Source organism: Carcharodon carcharias, chromosome 3 (genome assembly GCF_017639515.1).
Source record: "Carcharodon carcharias isolate sCarCar2 chromosome 3, sCarCar2.pri, whole genome shotgun sequence".
NCBI lineage: Eukaryota > Metazoa > Chordata > Chondrichthyes > Lamniformes > Lamnidae > Carcharodon > Carcharodon carcharias.
The window spans coordinates 47,720,220-47,742,149 of record NC_054469.1 but is presented as its reverse complement, the minus strand read 5'-3'; the positions used below and the strand labels follow the sequence as shown (position 1 = coordinate 47,742,149).

The window sequence follows — 21,930 nt, the reverse complement described above, 5'->3', positions numbered from 1 at the left end:
TGCCAGGCATACTTATCATCCGGCCTGGCAGATGTCCTGTTTATATTGTCTCCAACTCTATTTATGCAGGATAAGCTGGCACACTGCTAGTGGGAGAGATCGCAGACTGGCGGAGAAATGCCTGAAATCAAGGTCCTCATGGACATTGAAAGCAGAGCCATTCAGTTGATCGGCGTCTAACTGGACCAGTCCTGCACTGACGGTGAAGTTGACGCTGCTCTAACAAGTAAGGATCCAGCAGTGCAACACCCATCAGACAACTATGCTGTGAGTGATGTGTCCTGTTTCACAGGCCACTGCCATGTACTAATTCTCTCTCCTTGCTTCCACAGATACATCTGGAAAAAGAGTCCATGACCCAGGGCCTCTCAGTCAAGCCCCGAAGAAACCTCTGAAGAGGAATCTGGAGGCATCCTCCTTGAAGTCCCATCGCAGCGCTCACCCACACCCTCCACCAGCACAGGGACACACACCTTGGTGGGACCTAACTTTACAGTAGCATCGGGATCACAATCTGGTGAGCACATCGCACTGTCTGATCTGCAGTAGGCGGCAGCAAGGACTTCCCAGGCATCCAGCACTCGGAGGACAGCTGGGGGCCAGAAATTTGCTGAGCCCGAGTCAGATGACAAGCCTCTGGACTCGGTCATGTCACAGTTACTGGAGCTACAAAGGCAAGCTCGGGAACATCAGGAAGGGATGTCCGCTGCACTCCTCAGATTGCAAGGCACGATGGAGGAGTCCGTCCACCTTCAGTTTGAGGTGATAGCGCCAGCATGCCAGTGCACCGCAGTCAAAGCTGATAGATTGGCAGCCACCATGGAGACCTTGGAGATAGCTCCTGCACTGCTTTGCGGGCTGAACTCCATCGCTGATGCCGTAGTTGGCCTCCAACAATTTGTGTGCGAGAGGGGTGCAGGGCAGCTCGATCTCACCCCAGCTACCCCTTCTCCTCAAGGAGTCAGCCAGGGGCCCTTGGGCACCCATAGGGAGGAGGATATGCAGGTGCACCACCCCCCGGGGCCATCCACCCAAGTGACTCTGGGAGTGTCCAGCCCATCGGAATCCCCAATTCCTGTAATCCAGCTCCACAGGCTGAGGAGGGTGCCACTGCCACACAGCAGGACACTGAAAGTAGGCCCTCCAGAGGACCTCAATCAAGGTCATCACAGACAGGGCGTAGCAGTCAGCAGGCTGCCTCCACCTCCACTGTGGATGGCCAGGGAACACGAAGACATAGCAGCAGGGTTAGGAAGGCTAAGAAGATGTAGTTACACAGCCTGGGCACGGGTGTTAGTCACTTGTACATACTGTTCACTGTTCTCAATAAACTCCCAACAATGTCTCCCTGCCTATGGCTCCTTGTTCTGATGAGAAGTGTTTGTGTCAATCAGATGTGAAAATTTTCTGCACAAGATAAAGGCAGGTGTCTCAGTCCAGGGCCTCTTCCCTCTTCTTTGTGCAGCCTTCAGACCAAAGTGATTGTCCAGCCACACACTCCCTGGACACCTTACTGATGCCTGCACCTCAGCAGTGCTGGTCATTGCTGCCAGTATGTTGTGGGCGGCCATTACAGATTACCGTCATTTTCTCTGTGTGCTCTCAGCACCTTTAAGATGGGGCTAGCCCCCACCTCTTCAGCATCTGTGACCAGTGATGCTGTGCTCCTGAAGGGCTCAGGTGCTGAAGGCGATCAAAGGATATGAGTTTCATGTTTGCGCCTCTATGATATGACCCTGATCACAGAGCACAAGCGAGCTGCCCTCGGCCAGACAGGTGTCAGATATTCGTAGAAGCAATGTAAAGATCTATGGAGTGTCCTCACAGCATGTTATCGTCATCCTCCTGGATTCTAACAACTATTGGGGCCTGCACTGCGTCTCCATAAAAGGAGCAATATCACAGAGGATATTTGCACTGCCATGTCCAGACTGGAGTCAAATGTTCATAGAGGCAATGTGAGGATCTATGGTGTCTCCTCACTGCATGTCATCTTCATTCCCCACAAATCTAGCAGCCACGAGGACCTCCCGAGCACGTCTGCCTTGACTGGCCAGTGCGAGGCCCTCATCATTGTCATCATGCCTTTGAGGGCCTCCTCACCCTCATTCCCATCGGCTTCCTCCTCATTGGAGGAGACCTCTAGCTCCTCCATCTCCTCCTCAGCCAGCTTCTCGCCCCGTTGCAGCATCAGGTTGTAAATGGCGTTACAGACGACAGTGATGCGTGACACCCTCTGTAGACTGTATTGCAGAGCTCCATCAGACTGGTTCAGGCACTGGAGCCTCATCTTCAGCATCCCGATGGTTTGCTCCACCAAGTTGCGAGTTGCAGCATGAGCCTCATTACACCATCGCTCTGCTGCAGTCTGAGGCTGCAGCACGAGTGTCATCAGCCACGGCCTCTGTGGGTAGCCCATGTCCCTGAGGAGCCATCCCTGCAGCTTCTGTGGCTGTGGAAGATGTCAGGGATCTGTGATCGACTGACAATGTAGGAGTTGTGGACACACCCTGGAAACCATATGTAGACCTGTAGGATGTGTTTGTGGTGGTCATACACCAGCTGAACATTCAATGAATGGAAGACCTTGCAGTTGACACGGTTGACCGCGTGTTGCAACCGAGATGTGAGCACCAGGTGAGTGCAGTCAATCGCACCCTGAACCTGTGGGAAACCCGAGATCTGGGCGAATCCAATCGTTCTTGCGTCCTGGCCCTCTTGGTCCTGGGCAAAATGCTCAAAGTTGTGTGCCCTCGCGAAGATGGCATCCGTGGCCTTATGGATGCATTTGTGGGTGGAGGCTTGTGAGATCCCACAGAGGTCACTTGTGGAGCCCTGAAAGAATCCACTGGCATAGAAATTGAGCACCATGGTCACTTTCACAGCCACTGGCAGTGGATGCCTTCCATATCCCTGTGGCACCAAATCCTGCAGTAGTTGGCAGATGTAACAAACCAATTCCCTAGATATGCGCAGTCTTCAACGACACTGGTTCTCGGTCATATGCAGGAATGAAAGGCAGCATCTATTGACCCTGGGTCTAGCTAGGCGGCAACCAGTGATGGTTCACTGTGGCTCTTTGGTGGTGTGTGCAGGAGACCCAGCCTCCCCTTCTTCCAGAGGATGCTGCTCCCCACCCCGTGGAGCCAGGTGCCTCAGTCGCTCTCTTCTCTATCGTCTTCGTTCTCTGTAAGAAACGAGGCATACAGCTAGTTCACCAGGCTCCATGGTCCTGATGGACTCCTCCTGCAGGATGAAAGAGAGAGACATATGGGTTAGCATGGATGTATTAAGAACCTGTTCTGGTCAACCCTAAAGGCCCCTTAAGGCATCCCGGAGAGTGTTGGCCACTGCTTGGCTGGCCAGGGATTTGTGCACTGCGTGGCTGACCGAGACCCCACCCACCTCCACCCCACTGCACCTGACCAATTGGCAGCAGCTTTTCCCACTGGACTGCATGCTGTGCTCTCAGCTCAGGTGCAGACATTCTCCAAACCTGCGCTGCAAGGCTGCACTGTTAGCTTGAACCATGGGGGGGACTGGTCCAAACTGGGATGATGACATTGCAATGGGCTGTGAGCGCCTCCACCAGTGACTGCTCCACGGCCAGCTTTTGCAAGGAGATTGTACAATGTGCCCAGTCGTCCAACTGTTCTGCAGTCCACTAAAATGCTTATTTACTTTGCAGTCTGTGCCCGAGGAGTGAAAAGCTCTGGAGCGCTTGGTGGCACTTTGTTGCCTCTGCGTTGCTTGAGTGGGCAGAGAAGCTACAGGCCTGACTCCAAATTATCAATGTAGCAGTGGCTGAACTGTCTCAGCTGCGGAGGAATGGTCACTTTATACAAGGTTTCCCTAATGCGTGGCTGCTTCCCTTGTCCACAGCACCACCCCACCCCACCACCCCCCACCCCCAACCCCACATGTGCTTGTGAGCTACCTTCTACCCCAGGGCAGCCCTCCCCCTCACCATGCTCTTCAACCTCCGTAATGTTGCTGTGTACTCACTTCCAAGTTCCCATCAAAGTGCAGCCCACCAAGTGCACACCTTTTATATGCTGTTGTGAAACACACTGGCATCGGCGGATGATCCAACTGGGATGGGGGTGAGGGGTGGGGGGAAGGTTACGATTCCGGCGTCCTCGGCTTATAATGATATGCAGGTGTATTACAATGAGATTCCTGAAGTCCGACAGTTGGAAGCACAGCCTGCCATCAGTGGGCGGAGCGGACGATTGCAAACTGGTTTTACGATGTGGTGAAACCAATTTTTGGCCTTCTCACCACTGAACACGCCCAACGCCAACGGGCATGGACGATTCCGCCCAGCATTTCAAATCTGACCAACTCCATACTTGAGATGACCGAGTTCCCCTTCGTTAGGTCCGGCTTCCTATCCAGGCATAGCTGGCTGACATTCCACTATAGCATTTTGTCCTAATCTCTCCAAGTCCCCAATGATAGGCGATTTACCATTAGCTCTGTCAGTAAAACCTGCCACCCACTTCTATCCCTTCTAATATGGTATTAGAGAAAGTGGAGGTTATTTTGGAGAAAGGGGTGAAAACAGGCACTAAATAGGTGCTATGCTAATAAGGCCTCTCTCTCTCTCTTCAGGTACCATGCCCTAAAAGGGTGTTTGCAACCATGGACTTCTATGTTAATCTTGCCCTGGAAGGCTTGGATCTAGTTTTAGTATGCAATATTGCGGTTCATTGACAACCATGCGTTAAATGTGCCTGGAGGTGCTAAAGTGATTACTGCATGTTTCGTACTCAAGTGCTGATTAGAAGCAATTTTCCTGGAGTATGTGTAGCCTCCATGAATCTGCTTCCACTGAAATTGTGGAGAATACCAGCTGCCACACAAGAGAACGTTTCATGATGGCTCAGGGATCGAGTGCAAATGCACATATCCTCTCAGATGTGGCATGGAGGTGGTATTGCAGGAGGTCCAGAGGAGGAGGGATGTCCTGTACCTGCAGTGGGGAAGCAGCTCACCCCACCGCACCGCACCCCGTCCCTCTCTCTTGCAGCTGCTGATGTTGCTCTGCCTGGTCTCATGTCCTCTTCCCATTCCTTTCCAGCCCAAGAGAGACCGCTAGCAAGATTCCCATGATGAAGCACACTCTTTATCCTGGTAATTCCAACAATAATGTAGAGTAGCAGGGTATGCGCTCTTTTTAGGTGAAGTTCTCGGGGAATCAACCATGTTGATTGAGGGTTGGTGATGTCTTCACAAAATGACCAAGAAACTCTCCAAGTGTGTCTCAAAAGCCCTCTTCAAACACATTGTCTTTAGTTGATCTTCAACAGCAAGAGAACAATAAAGGCTGAACTAAAAACAGAAAATGCTAGAAATACTCAGCAGATTAGGCATCATCTGTGGAGACAGCAACAGCTTTGTTTCAAGTCAATGATCAGAACTGGAAAATGTTAGAGATGTAGCAAGTTTTAAATAAGAGAGATGCTGCGATAGGGAGGAAAGAACAAAAGGGAAGGTCTGTGAGGAGGGGGAAGACAAGTGATTAAATGACAAAAAGGAAAAAAAAGGGACGGTAGAAATATAAGATGAGTCCACAGGAGATGTAAATGGCAATAGCAGAATCGTTACTAACAGCTGCTGTCCGAAAAATTTTGGGCAGTGGTTATGACGTGAATTTGTTGAACTCAATGTTAAGTCTGGAAAGTAGCAAAGTGCCTAACTGAAAGATGAGGTATGGTTCCTCGAACTTACATTGAGCTTCACTGGAACATTGTAGGAGACCGAGGATGGAGAGGGCAGAGTGGGAGTGGGGCAGAGATTTAAAATGGCAGACAACTGGAAGCTTGAGGTTGTGCTTGTGGACTGAACGGAGGTGTTACACAAAGTGATCACTCAATCTGTGTCTGGTCATCCATCAACACCTCCACCCTCACCAGGACAGTCTGAGGACTCTCCACTTCACCCCTGAACAGAGGCCCTGACAGTCCCCATCCACATCCACCAACATCCACCTGGCTGAACTTGTCCTCACATTGAACAACTTCTCCTTTGACTCCATTCACTTTCTTCAAATAAAAGGTGGTGCTATGGCAACCCATGTGGGTCCTAGATATATGACTGCCTTTTCAGGGGCTATGTGCAACATTCTTTTATCAGTCCTTCTCAAGTCCCCTCCCACACCTGTTTCTCCAGTATCTTAATGATTGTATTGGTGTCATTTCGCCCTGAACTGGAAAATTTAATCAACTTTGCTTCCAATTTCCACTCTTCCCTTGCCTTCACCTGGGCCATCTCCAAATTTCTCTTTCCTTCCTCGACTTCTAGGTTGCTGGATCTTGGGAAAGGCTATCATCCAGAAGAACACAAGAAATAGGAGCATGAGTGGACCATATGACCCATTGAGCCTGCTCCGCTTTTAATATGATCATGGCTGATCTTGGACTTCAGCTCCATTTTCCGCATGCTCCACATATCTCTTAATTCACTGAGAGACCAAAAATCTGTCTATCCTAGTCTTAAATTTATTTAATGACAGAGTATCCACAATCCTCTGGGTGGAGAATACCAAATATTCACAACCCTTTGAGTGAAGTAATTTCTCCTCAACTCAGTCCTAAATTATTGGCCCCCTATCCTGAGACTATGCCCCTGTGTTTTAGATTGCTCCAGCAATGGAAACAATCTCCCAGCATCTACTCTACCCAGCCCCTTCAGAATTTTGAAGGTTTCAATGAGATCGCCTCTCATTCTTCAAAACTCCAGAGAATGTGAACCCAATCTACTTGGCCTCTCATCATAGTACAACACCCTCATTCCAGGGACCAATTTAGTGAACCTTCGCCGTTCCGCCTCCAACGAAAGTATATCCTTTCCTAAATGTGGAGACCAAAACTGCACACAGTATTCTAGATGTGGTCTCACCAAAACCCTGTACAATCGCAACAACACTTCTGTATTCTTGAACTCCAATCCCCTTGCAATAAAAGCCAAAGTGCCACTTGCCTTTCTAACTGCTTGCTGCACCTACATGCTAACTTTCTGCATTCCTTGTACAAGCACACCCAAGTCTCTTTGGACATCAACGCTTACAAGTTTCACACCTTTTAAAACATATGCTGCTTTCCCATTCTTACGAACAAAGTGAATAACTTCACACTTCCTTATATTATACTCCATCTGCCATCTTGTTGCCCACTCACTTAACCTGTCTATAACTCTTTGCAGCCTCCCTGTGCACGCCCCACACTTACTTTTCCACCCAACTTGGTATCATTAGCAAACTTTGATACATTACTCTCTTCCTCTTCATCAAAGTCATTAATATAGATTTTAAGTAGCTGAGGCCCCAACACTGGTCCTTGCGGCACTCCACAATTCACTGCCTGTCAGCTTGAAAAGGCCCGATTTATGCTCATACTCTGTTCCCTGTCCGTTAACTAATCCTCTATCCATGCTAATTATAAAATAATAGCCCTTACCTTGCATTTTAACCTTTTGTGTGGCACCTTATCAAATGCTTTTTGGAAATCCAGGTGAACTACATCTACTGGTTCCCCTTTATCTACCCTACTTGTTTCATCCTCAAAAAACTAATAAATTTGTTAAACAGAATTACCTTTAGTAAAACCATATTGACTTGTTCTAATCATTATGTGCTTTTTTAAGTGCATTGTTAAGACCTCCTTAATAATAGATTCCAGCATTCTCCCAACAACTGATGTTAGGCAAATTGGTCTATAGTTCACTGTTTTCTCTCTACTTTTTTCTTGAAAAGTGGTGTAACATTTGCCAACTCCAATCTAATGGGACTATTCTTGAATCTAAGGAATTTTGGAAAATCATAGCCAGCACATCCACTATCTCTGCAGCTATCTATTTTGGAACCCTAGGCTGTAGGCCATCAGGTCCCGGCAATTTGTTGGATTTTAGTTCCTTAAGTTTCAACAATACTTTTTCTCTGCTGATATTAATTTCCTCACTCTTTTTGGCCCCTAAATTACTGTCTATTTCTGGTGTGGAACATGTGTTTTCCACTTGAAGACAGTCACAAAAACTGTTTGTTTAATGCTTTTGCTATTTCCTCATTCCCCATGATAATTTATCCTGCCTCTGCATCTAAGGGGCCAACTTTACTTTTACTTTACTTTAGCTGCTCTCTTCCTTTTTATATACTTATATAAGCTCTTACAATCTGTTTTTATATTTGGGGCTAGTTTACTCTCATATTCTATATTTTCCCTTTTAATCAATTTTTTGGTGGTCGTTTGCTGGTTTCAAAAACATTCCCAATCCTCAGACTTTGCAACATTGCAAGCTACTTCTTTTAACCTAGAAACCTTAATTTCTAATTTTAAAAATCTAAAACCTTTACTTCCTAAGTGAGTCATGGATGGCTTTTTCTTACTGGGGTTTTATTTTTCAATGGAATGTATTTTTGCTGAAGATTTTGAATTGTTTCCTTAAATTATTCCCACTGTTCATTTACTTCCGTATCTTTTAGTCTATTTACCCAATTAACCTTAGCCAGTCCTTCCCTCACACCTATGTAATTGGCTTTGTTTAAACTTAATATTCTTGTTTGTGATTGGAGCATGTCACTTTCAAACTTAGCATGGAATTTGAGGGTATAATGATCACTATTTCCCAGTGGATTTTTAACTATGACATTCACAACTAACCCTTCTTCAGTAAACAATACCAGATGTAAGATAGCTTTATCCCTAGTCGATTCTACAACATGTTGCTCCAAAAATCTGTCACAAAAAAATTCTACAAACTCATCTTCTAGACCACTCTGGTCAATTTGATTGCCCCAGAATATATGAAGACTAAAGTCGCCCACAATTCATACATTGCCTTTGTTACAATCTCCAATAATTTCATGATTATTGCCCTGTCCAATGGTACAACTTATTTTTATTCATTCATATGGGATTCACTAGCTGGGCCAGCATTTATTGCCCATCCCTAATTGCCTTTGAGAATGCTGCCTTCTTGAACTGCTGCAGTCCATGTGGTGTAGATGCACCCACAGTGCTGTTAAGGAGGGAGTTCCAGGATTTTGACCCAGCGACAGTGAAGGTGATATATTACCAAGTCAGGATGGTTTGGAGGGGAACTTCCAGGTGGTAGTGTTCCAATGTGTCTGCTGCCCTTGTCCTTCTAGATGGTAGTGGTTGTGGGCTTAGAAGGTGCCGTCTAAGGAGACTCGGTGAGTTCTTGAAATGCCTCCTATGGATGGTACACACTGCTGCCGCTGTGTGTTGGTGGTGGAAGGAGTGAATGTTTGTGGATGGGGTGGCAATCAAGAGTGCTGCTTTGTCCTGGATGATGTCAAGCTTCTTTAGTGTTGTTGGAGCTGCATTCATTTAAGCAAGTGGAGAACATTCCATCACACTTCTGACTAGTACCTTGTAAATTGTGGACAGGCTTTGGGGTGTCAGGAGGTGAGTTACTCGCAGCAGGATTCCTAGCCTCTGATTTGCTCTTGTAGCCACAGTATTTATATAGCTAGTTCAGTTCAGGGTTTGGCCAATGGTAACCCCTGGATGTTGATAGTGGGGGATTCAGCAATGGTAATGCCATTGAAGGTGATGGTTTGGTTCTCTCTTGTTGGAGATGGTCATTGAGATCATAACCACTGCACCCAATTTTCTAGAACGACGCTGTTGGTAAGGATTCTGCTGATGCTATTTACATCTCCTTTAGACTCATCTTTTGTTACATTACTTTTACCTTGCACCATCATTCCTTTTGCCCTTTAATCTCTTCTGTCTTCCATCCTATTATACGCCTTCATATCTATCCTCCCCTCCCTCCTAGACCTGCTTCTGTACTTGCTTAAAAACCTCTTAAGTCTCAAACTTTTCCAGTTTCAAAGAAAGAACATTGCTCAAAATGTCAGCTCTGCATACATGCTGCCTGACCTGCTGAGTATTTCCAGTATTTTCTGTTTCAATTTCCACTGGATTCTGGATTTAAGTTATGCCCGAGATGCTCAGCAATGACATCTTTAATCCTGTTCAGCTGGTCGCTATGACGAAAGGTCATTAACTGCAGCTCTGGCCACCAAAATATCATGCAGTTTCTTTTAGCAGGCAATTTCATTGTCAGCCATAGGCTGAGTCTTAATAACCCTCCGGGCAGATACTCCTAGCACTCGCTTCAACTCCTTTATCAAGATGGTGTCTTTCACTAAAGGTGGGCTAAACTGGTGTTTCAGCTCAAGACTTCATGACCACCTTGGCCACCTAGGAGTCTCCAGCACTTTTACTATCAGGAGAAAATCACTCCTGAACACCTCTTGATGTTCTCAAAATTAGCTGGGGCGATCCTGGCTTAATTGGTCTGGGATGAGACAATTCACCTTCATTGTCACTGTTTGATGCAGGCAATGCGTTGTCACGTTCTGCAAACTCTTTTTTTCTTGCTTTAATACACAACCTTGTTGCTTGTAGCCTGAACATGTCCCATTGTACCTAAGGGACTCCAGTTAGTTAGTAACAGCTGCTCAGAAAGTTAGCACTTGCACATTTTTCAGCAATTTAATTCAAACTCATTTTAAACAGGACGAGTGAGATCAGTGATTGCTGTCTGTAAGGTCAGTTGTTACTGTGATCAGCTAGGAGCTTCCTTTAAGGTCAAATAAGCTGAGGTAGGAAACGCACAGTGGCTATGAAATTACTGGCCTGCTCTGATAGTGGAAGTGTGGTGGAGCTGGCTTAAGTTGGGCTAAGTGAAGAAGTCATGAGTCCACTCTTGTGACAGTGAGACCGGCAGCACAATCCTCCAGGAGACAATCTCCTCATTGGCCGTCTCTATGTTTGCTGCCTTATTAAGGATGTTGGGAGGGGTGGGGGGTGTTCGTGATGCTTCAGGTTCAATTAGGGGGCCAGCATCTCTGGACCAAATTTATAAAGAAAATCATGTCATATTGCTCACAAAAGTCAACTTATCAAACTTGGGTGAAATCAAGTTTGGTGTTTTTTCATCATGACTACCTGGTGTTCCTGCACTGCCTGGCCAAACTGCAGCTTCTGGGTACCTGAAAGGGAAAAGGACAAGAGTAAGGTAAAAGGGGAGGGGAAGAAAGTAAGAGCTGCATCCTGATACCATCTGCAGCTTGTAAATCAGAAGAGAATGTGGGATGAGGGGGAAGTGGAATTGAGAGGGAGGAATAGGTATTGGATAACATCATCTTCACTGGTTCCAGCCCCGATGCTGACCACAGCTTCGGCAATTGCCATTCCAATAATGGTCAGCACTGCCTCATCATGGGGGCCAAGAAAACCAGGCACACTTGTTCCCCTGTCTGGTTAGCTCCTGCTGTCTCCAGTTGTGTGCCATCTTGTACTGCAAGAGATAGGGAAGTGGGTCAGTTCGTGTGGCAATCTGCTTATGATTGAATAGCTGGTAGTGTGTGCTATACGTGTAAGGCTTTAAACTGTGCTAAGTGTGTGAGGGTAAGGTGAAGCAAATGAATGGGGTCTGACTGATAGAAATTGTTGACAGGTGGGTGATTGGGTTGTGGTGATTTGAGCAATGGCTGAGGCTAATGGTGCAGTTGGCAGGATATAACATTTGAAGATGCATTCACTGACCTTGACCACTGTTGTAAGCTCATTGAACTCCTTCCCTCCTGGTATCCAAGGTCCTTGGGGCTTGGCTGCTGGCATTGACCTCCATGGCTATCTGTTCCCATTGCTTCTTGACCATGTGCCTGCTGCTCCTGCTGCTGTATGGATATAGGACATCTTGTTACTTCTTCCATCAAGGGCTCCACTGCAGCACCTGAAAACCTTGGAGCATGCTCTCACCCCTATTGTGCCATTCCTAACTCTTTCCCAGGTCAGATTCTTTGGCAGGACAACTCCCAGTACCTGCTCCAGCCACAGCGCACCTCCCTTTTAAGAAGCCAGCTTTAAGCGATGCTGGTGATTCACCCACTGCTGATGTGTCCAGCCAATGAACGGCAATGGTTAGTGCTGGCTGGACGCAGAGGTCATTCAAATATCTAAGCACAACCAAGTTGGCATGCTGCCTGCATTGCAATCAATGGGTGTGTGTTAACCATGCATTGTGATCCTTGTGCCCTTATTACAAATAATATATATTGTCACGAAAGTGTAATAATTCTAGTAATATTATTGTGATTTATCGCAAAAGTAGGTTAGTTTCTGTGCGTGTGTGTGTGTGGGATTTAATTGAGTTGGAGACTGCTGGTCTGGAGAACTTGACTCATCAAAAGAAACTGGAGATGGAACTTTCTGAGCCCGCTAGCAGTGGACGTGATAGGCGGCTGTGCAGAAAACATGGTGCAACCTGCTTCACGACAGCATGAAGGCAGGTCGCGATCGTCTGCTCAGCCCGCTGACAGAGGGCCACATTTCCCATCATTGGTCAGCGGGGAGCTAACTGTAATACATCAGCATATAATTAAAAGGCCATCCTGCCAGGCTCTTGGAACCCCACCGTACTGTCCATCCACGTCAGCGGGAAAGCATGCTGACACATTTCACAACAGCACAGAGGTGACGTGCACTTGGCAGCCTTCACTTTGGGGGAACTGAGGTGAGTGAGGAGCAGCATTCATTGTGGCTCGCCTATTGTTTACAGGCCTCAGGGGGGCAACGGCAACTGATGCCTGGTGCCGGAGGTGACTGCTGAGGTGGGGGGTGGTGTCCCAGGACAAGTGATGGGCCAGCCTTAGAGGTGATTGCTGAGGGAGGGATGTGTCTAGGGGCAAGTGCTGGCCAGCCTCGGAAGTGACCATTGTTAGTGGTGGGCAGGGGGATTAGGTGCTGCCCTGGCACTGCATCCTACGATCAGGCAATCGAGATGGGGGGGAGGGTAAGTGAGGGAAGTGGCCACGCTTTAGGGACACCTGTATAAACTGACCATGCCTCTGCAACTGAGACAGATCAGGCACAGCCACAGTGATATGATTGGGGTCGGGCTCCTAGCCTGCCCACCCATGTAAGTAACGCGGAGGCACCAAAGGGCCACCAAGCACTCCATACCTTACCCCTCCCACCACCCCGCCAGCCACTCCCCTAGCACAGACTTCAAGTTTGCCACCACTTTATTGGACAGCGGAGCTGTTGGACTGAATATGTTGTACAATCGCCTCGCCAATGCTGGCCATGTTGACAGGGCAGCCATGCAACGCACTCATCTCTGGCTATCTGAGTGGTGACCACCACTCCCCAGGAAGCATTAAGGGGCGGTCACACAGGGACCGGAAAGGTGCTAAGTACAGCCATGATAACCACGTCTTTCTCTCTTTCATGCTGCAGGAGGGCCACGTAAGGATCATGGATCCTGGTGACCTAGTTGTATGCCTGTTGGCCAGATTCCTGCAGTGTTCCAGGGTTGACAGAGGCTACGGTTTGGCTCCTTGGGGACAAGGGCTACCTGCAGAGGCCGTAGTTGATGACACCCATGCGGCGGCTTCAGACTGCAGCAGAGCGATGCTATAATGAGAATCATGCAGTAACACACAACTTGGTGGAGCAGACCATCAGGATGCTGAAGATGCGGTTCCTGTGCCTGGACCGGTCTGATGGAGCCCTGCAATACAGTCCGCAAAGGGTGTCATCATTGTCTGCTGTGCCTTTACAACCTGCAACGGGGTGAGGAGCTGGCTGAGGAGGAGATTGAGGAGCTGCATGTCTCCTCCGATGAGGAGGACGCTGACGGGGATGAGGGTGAGGGGGTCCTTGGTAGTGATGATGATGGGGATGAGGCTCTCGTACTGTCTAGTCAAGGCAGGCATGCTTGGGTGGTCCTCATAGCTGCCAGATTTGTGGAGGATGATGGCGATATGTAGTGAGGTGTCCCCATAGATCCTCACATCGCAGTTGTGAAAGTTTGAATCCAGTCTGGCTTATGGCGGCGCCAATACCCTCTGTGAGAATGCTCCTGTCATGGAGATGCAGTGGAGGCCCTAACAGTTGCTCGATCGCAGGAGGATGATGACAACATGGAGCGAGGACACTCTATAGATCTTCACATAACCTCTGAAAATTTCTGACTCCTATCTGGCCGAGGGCAGCTCGCTTACGGTCCATGATCAGGGCCATCTCAGAGACACAGCCATGAAACTTTAGATGCATCTGATGCTGGGTCCACCTTCAGCACCTCAGCCATTCAGGAGCTGGAGCACAGCATCACAGGTTACAGATGCTGGTGTTATGGGGGCCAGCCCCACCTTAAAGCTGCTGAGAGCACACAGACAAAATGCGAGAACTCTGTGGTGCCTGCCCATTACATTCTGGCAGCAATGACCAGCAATGCTGAGGTGCAGGCATCAATAATATTTCCAGGGAGTGTGAGGCTGGACCATCACTGTGGTCTGAAGGCTGCATAGAACACAGGGAAGAGGCCCTGGACTGAGACACCTGCCTTTTATCTCGTTCAGAAAGGTCTCAAATCTGAGTGACAAGAACACTGCTCATCAGAACAAGGAGCCACAGGCAGGGAGGCATTCCTAAGAGTTTATTGACAATAGTGAACAGTATGTACAAGTGATAAACACCTGTGGCCAGGCTCTGCAACTACTTTTACCTAACTTTCCTAACCCTGCCACTACATCTTGGTGCTCCCCGGACATCCACAGCAGAGACGAAGACAGCCTGCTGACTGTGACGCTCTGTCTGTGATTGCTTTGGCAGGCATACTCTAGAGGGCCGAAACCTGGAGGACCCCGGCCTGCTTTCGGGGTCCTGCTGTGTGATAGTGGCACCTTCGTGGGCTGTGGAACTGGAGCTGTGGAGGTCACAGGAAGAGGGGATCCAGATGGGCTGGTCACTCCCAGAGTCACCTGAGTGGATGGCCCCGGAGCGTTCACCTGCTGATCCTCCTCCCTATGGGTGTCCGAGGGCCCCGGCTGACTCCATGAGCGGAAGGGGTAGCTGGTGTGAGATCGAGCTTCCCAGCACCCCTCTCGTGTACACACTGTTGGAGGCCAACTATGGCATCTGCGATGGAGTTAAGCCAGTGCAGCAGTACAGGAGTGACATCCTGGACCAAGGTCTCCATGGTGGCCGCCATCCTGCCAGTATTGACCTCGGTGTGTTGTAAAATCGGCGCTATCACCTCAGCCTGAAGGTGGACGGACTCCTCCATCGTGCCTTGCAATCTGAGGACATACCTTCCTGATGCTTCTGAGTTTGCCTTTGCAGATCCAACAACTGTGACATGACTGAACCCAGAGGCTTGTCACCTGACTCGGGCTCAGCAATTTCTGGCCTCCAGCAGTCCTCCGGGTGCCGGGACCTGGGAAGTCCCTGCCTCCACCTGCTGTGGATCAGACAGTACGATGTGCTCATCAGATTCTGATCCCGGGGCTACTCTAAAGCTAGGTCCCACCAAGGTGTATGTCTCTGCACTGGTGGAGGGTGTGGGTGAGCGCTGTGACGATACATCAATGAGGGTGCCTTCAGATTCCTCTTCAGAGGTTTCTTCAGAGCTTGATTGGAAGCCCTGGGTTGTGGACTCTGTCAGTTGTTTGGTAGATGTGCCTGTGAAAGCAAGGAGAGATAATTAGTGCATAGCAGTGGCCTGTGAAAGAGGAGACATCAATCATGGCAAGTTTGTCTGATGGATGTTGTACTGCTGGATCCTCACTTGGTAGAGCAGCGTCAACCTCACCGTCAGTACAGGACCAGTCCCGGTCATTGAAAACCAGCTGGATGGCTCTGTTTTCGAGTTCTCTCAGGACCTTGATCTCTGGCATCACTCCACCTGTCTGCAGCCTTTCCCTCCTGTTGTGTGCCAGTTTTTCCTGCATGGATATAGATAGGGAAAGTGTATTAGGATGCTTGCTGTGCCAGATAATAAGCATGCCTGGCCTGTGTGGGTGGTGAGTGGTCCCATGGATGGGATGAGGACAATGACAGTGTGTGTGAAAGAGTGAATGGTGATGTCCCTTGCACTGGCCGTGAGTGAGGGCCATGTGGGTGTGTGATGGGTTCGTGAGTGTGTGAGTTGAGAGTGATGAAAAGAGTGACTTATCCTGGTGGAATGGAGGAGGTTATTCATCCTTTTGCGGCACTGGGTGGCTGTCCTCCTCTGTGGGGCACTTGCGCTGACCACCACTGCCACCGCCTCCCAAGCCAGGTTGGTGACTTTGCTGCCCATCCTGTGGCCAGAGCGGCAGTAGAGCATATCCCAGCGGGCCTCCATGGCATCCAGCAGTCGCTCAAGGGACCTGTCCTTGATGCAGGGGGCTGCAGCCTTTTTTCCTTTGCTAGCCATGTCTCCCGAGCAGCGGTCGTGAGTTGGCAGCGATGAGCACTTTGCTGGTGACTGCCTTTTAAAGATGGTGGCTGGCGTGATGCAACAGCGGGGTGATGGCAGGCGGGCGGGCATATGAGAGCCTGCTCGCCATCGAAAGGGTGTGTTTTGCTGGAGTGCATAAATAATGAGGTGGTTTCGGGATGATACGGAATGAAAACCTGCCATTTTCATCAGCGGGTAGGATTCCATTTTACCTGCCTGCTACTGCACTTAGTGCAATTCAGGGAAACTTCTGCTCAATTAGTAAACATGGGTGAAGCTTTAGAAAGTGGTGATGAGAATTTGCATTTTTAGATAAATCAGGGTAGTTTGAATTTCAAAGAGATGGCAGAATGTTACACCTAGCCAGAGAAGTTCGGCCAAGCAGTGTGTTTATTTTTCCCAAAGGTTACCAATAATGTTAGCACCAAGAAAATAAATTATGAGAAAGGTAAAGTTCCAGAAACATATGAGGACAATGGAATTTGCATTAAAGGGAGAAATATGTATAAAGGATTGAGTCTATGTGTCAGGGAAGGCATTGTAAGATCTACCAGAAGTCTGAAAAGCCTACAATGTTTGCACATTAAGCTGCTGTCTACAGAAACCGAAGCTGGGAAAAGCCTCTTTGAATCCTACTGTCCTGGGTCTTGTGGTGATTTGCCTGGATCCATTTAAATCTACTTTTTTTTAACCGTTGCCTTAACGGGAGTATAACTGGGATCTAGATTAATTAGGGGATCTAGGAGTTATTATAGTAGTAATTTGTAGACCTATGTATGTGCTTAAAATCTTTTCTTTTGTTAATAAATGTTTAATTTAGTTTTCTAAAAAAAATCTCTGAAGTCTGGGTGGACTTATTACTATTGGGCTGTAATTTTTTGCTCGACATGCTCGAGTGTAAAATGATGCGTGACGATGTCAGGTGAGAGTCCTGATGTCATCGTGCACTCGCGTGATATTGCGGTTAGCGGGCGCCCACCGACAAGCGACCCATTAAGGCCTTTAATCAACTAATTGATTGGAATTTTTCACTGCTCGTCCAACTGTTCGGTCGGTGGACAGGCATAAAGGCCAAGCGGCCTTTGCCGTTTTGGCGAAACCTCATTGACTGGGTCCTGCAGAGTTTGTGGAAATATTGGGTTGTTGAAAGAGTTCAGAAAAATGGTAAGGTCTGCAACGAGTGCTGCTGGACAAAGGGAAGCCTTGAGTTGCCACTGAAAGACCTCTAAGTACACGACTTGCTCCCAGTCATGGGGACTATTGCCGCAGTTCCCGTTGGACTGCAGTGTCAGGGGGAGTGCAGCAGGGACAGGAGAAAAGACGAGCTACTAGCAGAGGGAGAAGCAGGAGGGCTGTCAGCAAGAGGCCTTACCCACCTAGTATCTTTGGAAATGTTTCTCCTACCTGCATCTCAGCCAGGAGCTGGTTGTTGGACCAGGGAGGTGATCAAAAAATTGCCCCACTGAGGCCATGGAATTCTCCGCTCTGCTTTAGGAACTAGTTACAGCAGAGAGTGTCTTTTCAAGGAAAATTACATAAATGATTGAGTCAGAGGAAGGTGCATGGCTATAGGGAGAGAGATTTATCATGCGATTAGTTTTGGATTGCTGTCATTAAAAACTGGCACAAACAGGATGGGCAGAATGGCCTCCTTCTGTGCTATAAAATTCTATGTTTCTGAAAGAAATTCCCTATGAGCTTTACTGCTGTTGAAGCACATGAACTTACAAGTTTGTCCTTTTTTATAGGAATTCTTGAGGAAGGGAGAATTAACATGGACACGCTGTGATAATATAAAATCTTTAAAAAAGAGAGGATGTGGAATGGAAGATATTGAAAATCCCAAAGGTTCCTTGAGAGTAGAAAGCGATAGGAATCTGACTGACTTTGCAAGCGGGAAGAAGATAAATCTGGAAGACCTCACACAAATTCGACCGCAGAAAATTACTCTGAAATTGCGATCAGGTACATCAAATTATGATAAAGCCCGGAAAAAGCTCCCAATTAAATTAAACTAATCAAAAACTGTTGTCTGTTACTGAAATGTCATCATTATCTATTCAAAATCAACTGTTCTGCTCCTTATATATACAAACAGCCATTTTCTTTAAAGAAAGCAGTTAAGTATGTTTCTGGTGATGAATTTTACTCAAGGTTCTAATCCTTTTCTTTCATTATAGGCACTGATTTCTAGCATTTTATGTTTTTATTCCAGGTTTTCAATATTTCTTGTAAATCTGCTGCTATGTAATGGATCATAAAATTCATCAGGCTTTCCGCCAGTCTCCTGCTGTAACTCTGGTGGGAGGCACATGGAATCCCATTGGATAAGAAAGGGATGTCAGCTGTCATTTTTGGGTGGGATTTTCCATTTGCCTTTATGAGGCATGTGATGAGCCTTATTTGGGCTCAACGGTGAGAAGCTGGTATGGCCAATAAGGTGAGGCAAATTCCACAAGGGCTTATGTGAGGGACCCTTGGACCCCAGGGATAGGAAGAATTGCTGCATAATTCTGAAGTGCAGAGGGATCTAGGTGTTCTAGTACATGAGTCACAATAAGTTAGTATGCAGGTACAGCAAGTGATTAAAAAGGCTAATGGAATACTATCCTTTATTAAGAAAGGGATTGAATATAAAAGTAAGGATGCTATGCTTCAGTTATACAGGGCATTGGTGAGACCTTATCTTGAATATTGTGTGCAGCTTTGGTCTCCTTATTTAATGAAGGATATAAATTCATTGGTGGCAGTTCAGAGGAGATTTACTAGATTGTTACTGGAATGAGTGGATTATCTTATGAGGAAAGGTTGGACAGACTGGGCTTGTTTCCACTGGAGTTTAGAAGAGTGAGGGGTGATTTGATTGAAGTATACAAGATCCTGAACGGCCTTGACAAGGTGGACGTCGAAAGGAAGTTACCTCTTGTGGGTGAGCCCAGAACTAGGGGGCACTGTTTTAAAATTAGGGGTCGCCCTTTTAGGACAGAGATGAGGAGAATTTTTTTCTCTCAGAGGGTTGTGTGACTTTCGATCTCTCTGCCTCAGAAGGTGGTGGAGATGGAGTCATTGAATACTTTTAAGGCAGAAGTAGATAGATTCTTGTTAGTCAAGGGAATCAAAGGTTATCGGGGGGTAGATGGGAATGTGGAAATCGAAATACAAGAAGATCAGCAGTGATCTTATTGAGTGGCGGAGCAGGCTTGAGGGGCCACATGGTCTACTCCTGTTCCTATTACTTATGTTCTTATGTAATTATAAGGGACAGGATTAGAGGGGGTGGGGTGCTGGCTGAGGAGTCCGGCCACATGGGTCAGGTGGATACCAAATAATGTTCCCATCAGTTCCATGCAAATAAGATGCCCTCGGAAAGATGTTAAAAATATCTAGTGGAGTTAATACTGGACAGTATCATAGGGGATGATCAAATTTTCTGTGATTATAACCTTTAGAATTTCTGAGATGCGAACTTGGCCAGTTGTTTAAATTGCTTTGTAGATCTAATTGCGTGGCCCTTATATCATTACCAAGTTAATTCAAAGAATTGTAAAGCTGCCTCCGTGAAGTGTGATGCCCAATTTTATTTAAAATATGTCTTCAACAGTTCCTGCCTTTTTATGAAGCCCACATCTGCCCATGAATCAAATATCACCTCTGTCTCTGGGAAGCTGTTGTGGTACTTTTCTTCAGTCTCTCCCAGGAAAGATGAAGAAGCTTTAATCGGAGAGGCATTCCTTCACTTAACTCCAGCCTTCAATGCCCCTCCTCAGGAAGTAAGGGGATGAGTGGATCGACAACCTTTCTTATCTCTTTTTTTTATCAATACTACCACATTGCATCTCTTTTTTCTTTATCTGCTACCAATCTGCCATCTTGCACACTGTTTCTCCTCTACATTCTCCGTTTGTTGAAACCAAAATTCAATGTATCTTCTTCTACCCTAGCTCATTGTTTCCTAGGACTTTAAGATTGTGACACTCTTTATCTGTCTAAGTTTGCCCTTCCTCCTCCCGACCTTGAGGGCATCTCGTAACCACCTCCATTTATCTCATCCTATCTCCAATTCCTTTCAGCCACAATTTACATTCAGTGTTATTGGTCACCTCAGTTTCTCAATTTAAAACAATAGAACAATGACAGAGTTAACAAACGAGAGAAATTTTGACATATCTTCCCTATTGGAATCAAAACGTGTCAAGAACTAGAAGCCATTCACAGATAGATAGCTGGTAAAATAATTCAAATTTAGTAAATTAATCAGAATTATTACTTCATAAAAAGAAAGGAAAGGCTGACAGAAGCTGAGATGGTTGACAATCATTTTTCATGTGGTATGATAACACACTTCTTTGGAAGAAGCTGGTTTGATAGAGTTTACTGGGCTCCTCTGATATCTTTCTAAGTTACTGATTACTGAAATGTGGCACAATTTTCTGAAGTCACACTGCTGAAAGCTGACACCAACCCAGTGTTATGATCCCTTTAGAGACTTGAATTTCCAGTGACTGACTAGAAGGATTATATGACAAGATTTAAATTTTAAAGACTTTTACTGTAATAAACAAACTAAAAGCAACATCAATAGTCTAAGCACTATTCAGTAGGCAACTTATACTCCAAAATACAGGAAAATAATCCCATTTAATTTTTTAAATGACCAAGAATCCCCTTCCATGCTTATACTTTACTCTGTCCCTTTAGTGCATACATCATTCTCCAGGAATTGGTCCAAAGCTATTCTCACTCCCGATGGATTTATTCCTTTTTCCTTTTTGTGCTGGATAACTTCAAATCCTTGAAATAGCTTTCATGGTGAGGGTTAGGCTGGAGATTCCTCCCTCTAGCCAAAGGCCTTGTTTAAATCCCCACAAATTTGGTCTCTCCAATCTTAGCGGGAGCTCCCAGCTCTATTCTGCATAGTGAACAATGGGGACTAGCTGCCTTGATCTCTCTCAGATTCTTGCAGACTGATCTGTCTGTTAGGTTCAGTGATTTCTTAAGAAAACAGTTAAGAATCCTACAATGGCCTCATATGTACTTCTCCCTTCCCAGAGTTCATCTCCATGGCAATATGAATCAAACAGACCTTGTATACAGGTAGAATTGCTAATTAGCAACCCTTGAGACCCCCAACTCCATTTTAGCTTGGAATTAAATAGACAGTTTAAAGTATAATCATTTATAAAACCTGACTTTCCTAATACTTCCCTGTGAGACTGGCAGACTAACTATCTGCCCATAGTCAGCACAGATCATAATAAGGTCATAAGAAAAAGGAGCAGGATTAGGCCATTCGGCCCATCTTGACTACCCTGTCATTCGATGAGATCATGGCTAATCTGATTGTGGCCTTAACTCCACTTTCACATCCATCCCCAATAGCCCTTGACTTCCTTGTAAATCAAAAATTTGTGCAACTCAGCCTTGAATATATTCAATTATCCAGCCTCCACTGCTCTCTGTAGAAGAGTATTCCAAAGGCTAATGACCATCTGAGAGAAGAAATTCCTCCTCATCCCAATCTTAAATGGGAGACTCCTTATTTACAAACTGCACCTCCTAGTTCTACATACCCCCAGAAGGGGAAACATCCTCACAGCATCTACCCTGTCAAGCCCCCTCAGAATCTTTTATGTTTCAATAAAAATCACCTCTCATTCTTCTAAATTC

At 46.7% G+C, this 21,930-nt stretch overlaps 1 protein-coding gene across 1 annotated transcript in view; it reads left to right on the top strand.

Moving 5' to 3' along the window:
• Positions 1–21,930, top strand: part of LOC121275990 (integrin beta-1-like) — a 94,684-nt gene that overhangs the window by 5,011 nt on the left and 67,743 nt on the right. Inside the window, exon 3 of the mRNA XM_041183934.1 lies at positions 18,012–18,228. Within this exon, the coding sequence (XP_041039868.1) occupies positions 18,012–18,228 (217 nt within the window). The remainder of the gene's footprint in view (positions 1–18,011; positions 18,229–21,930) is intronic.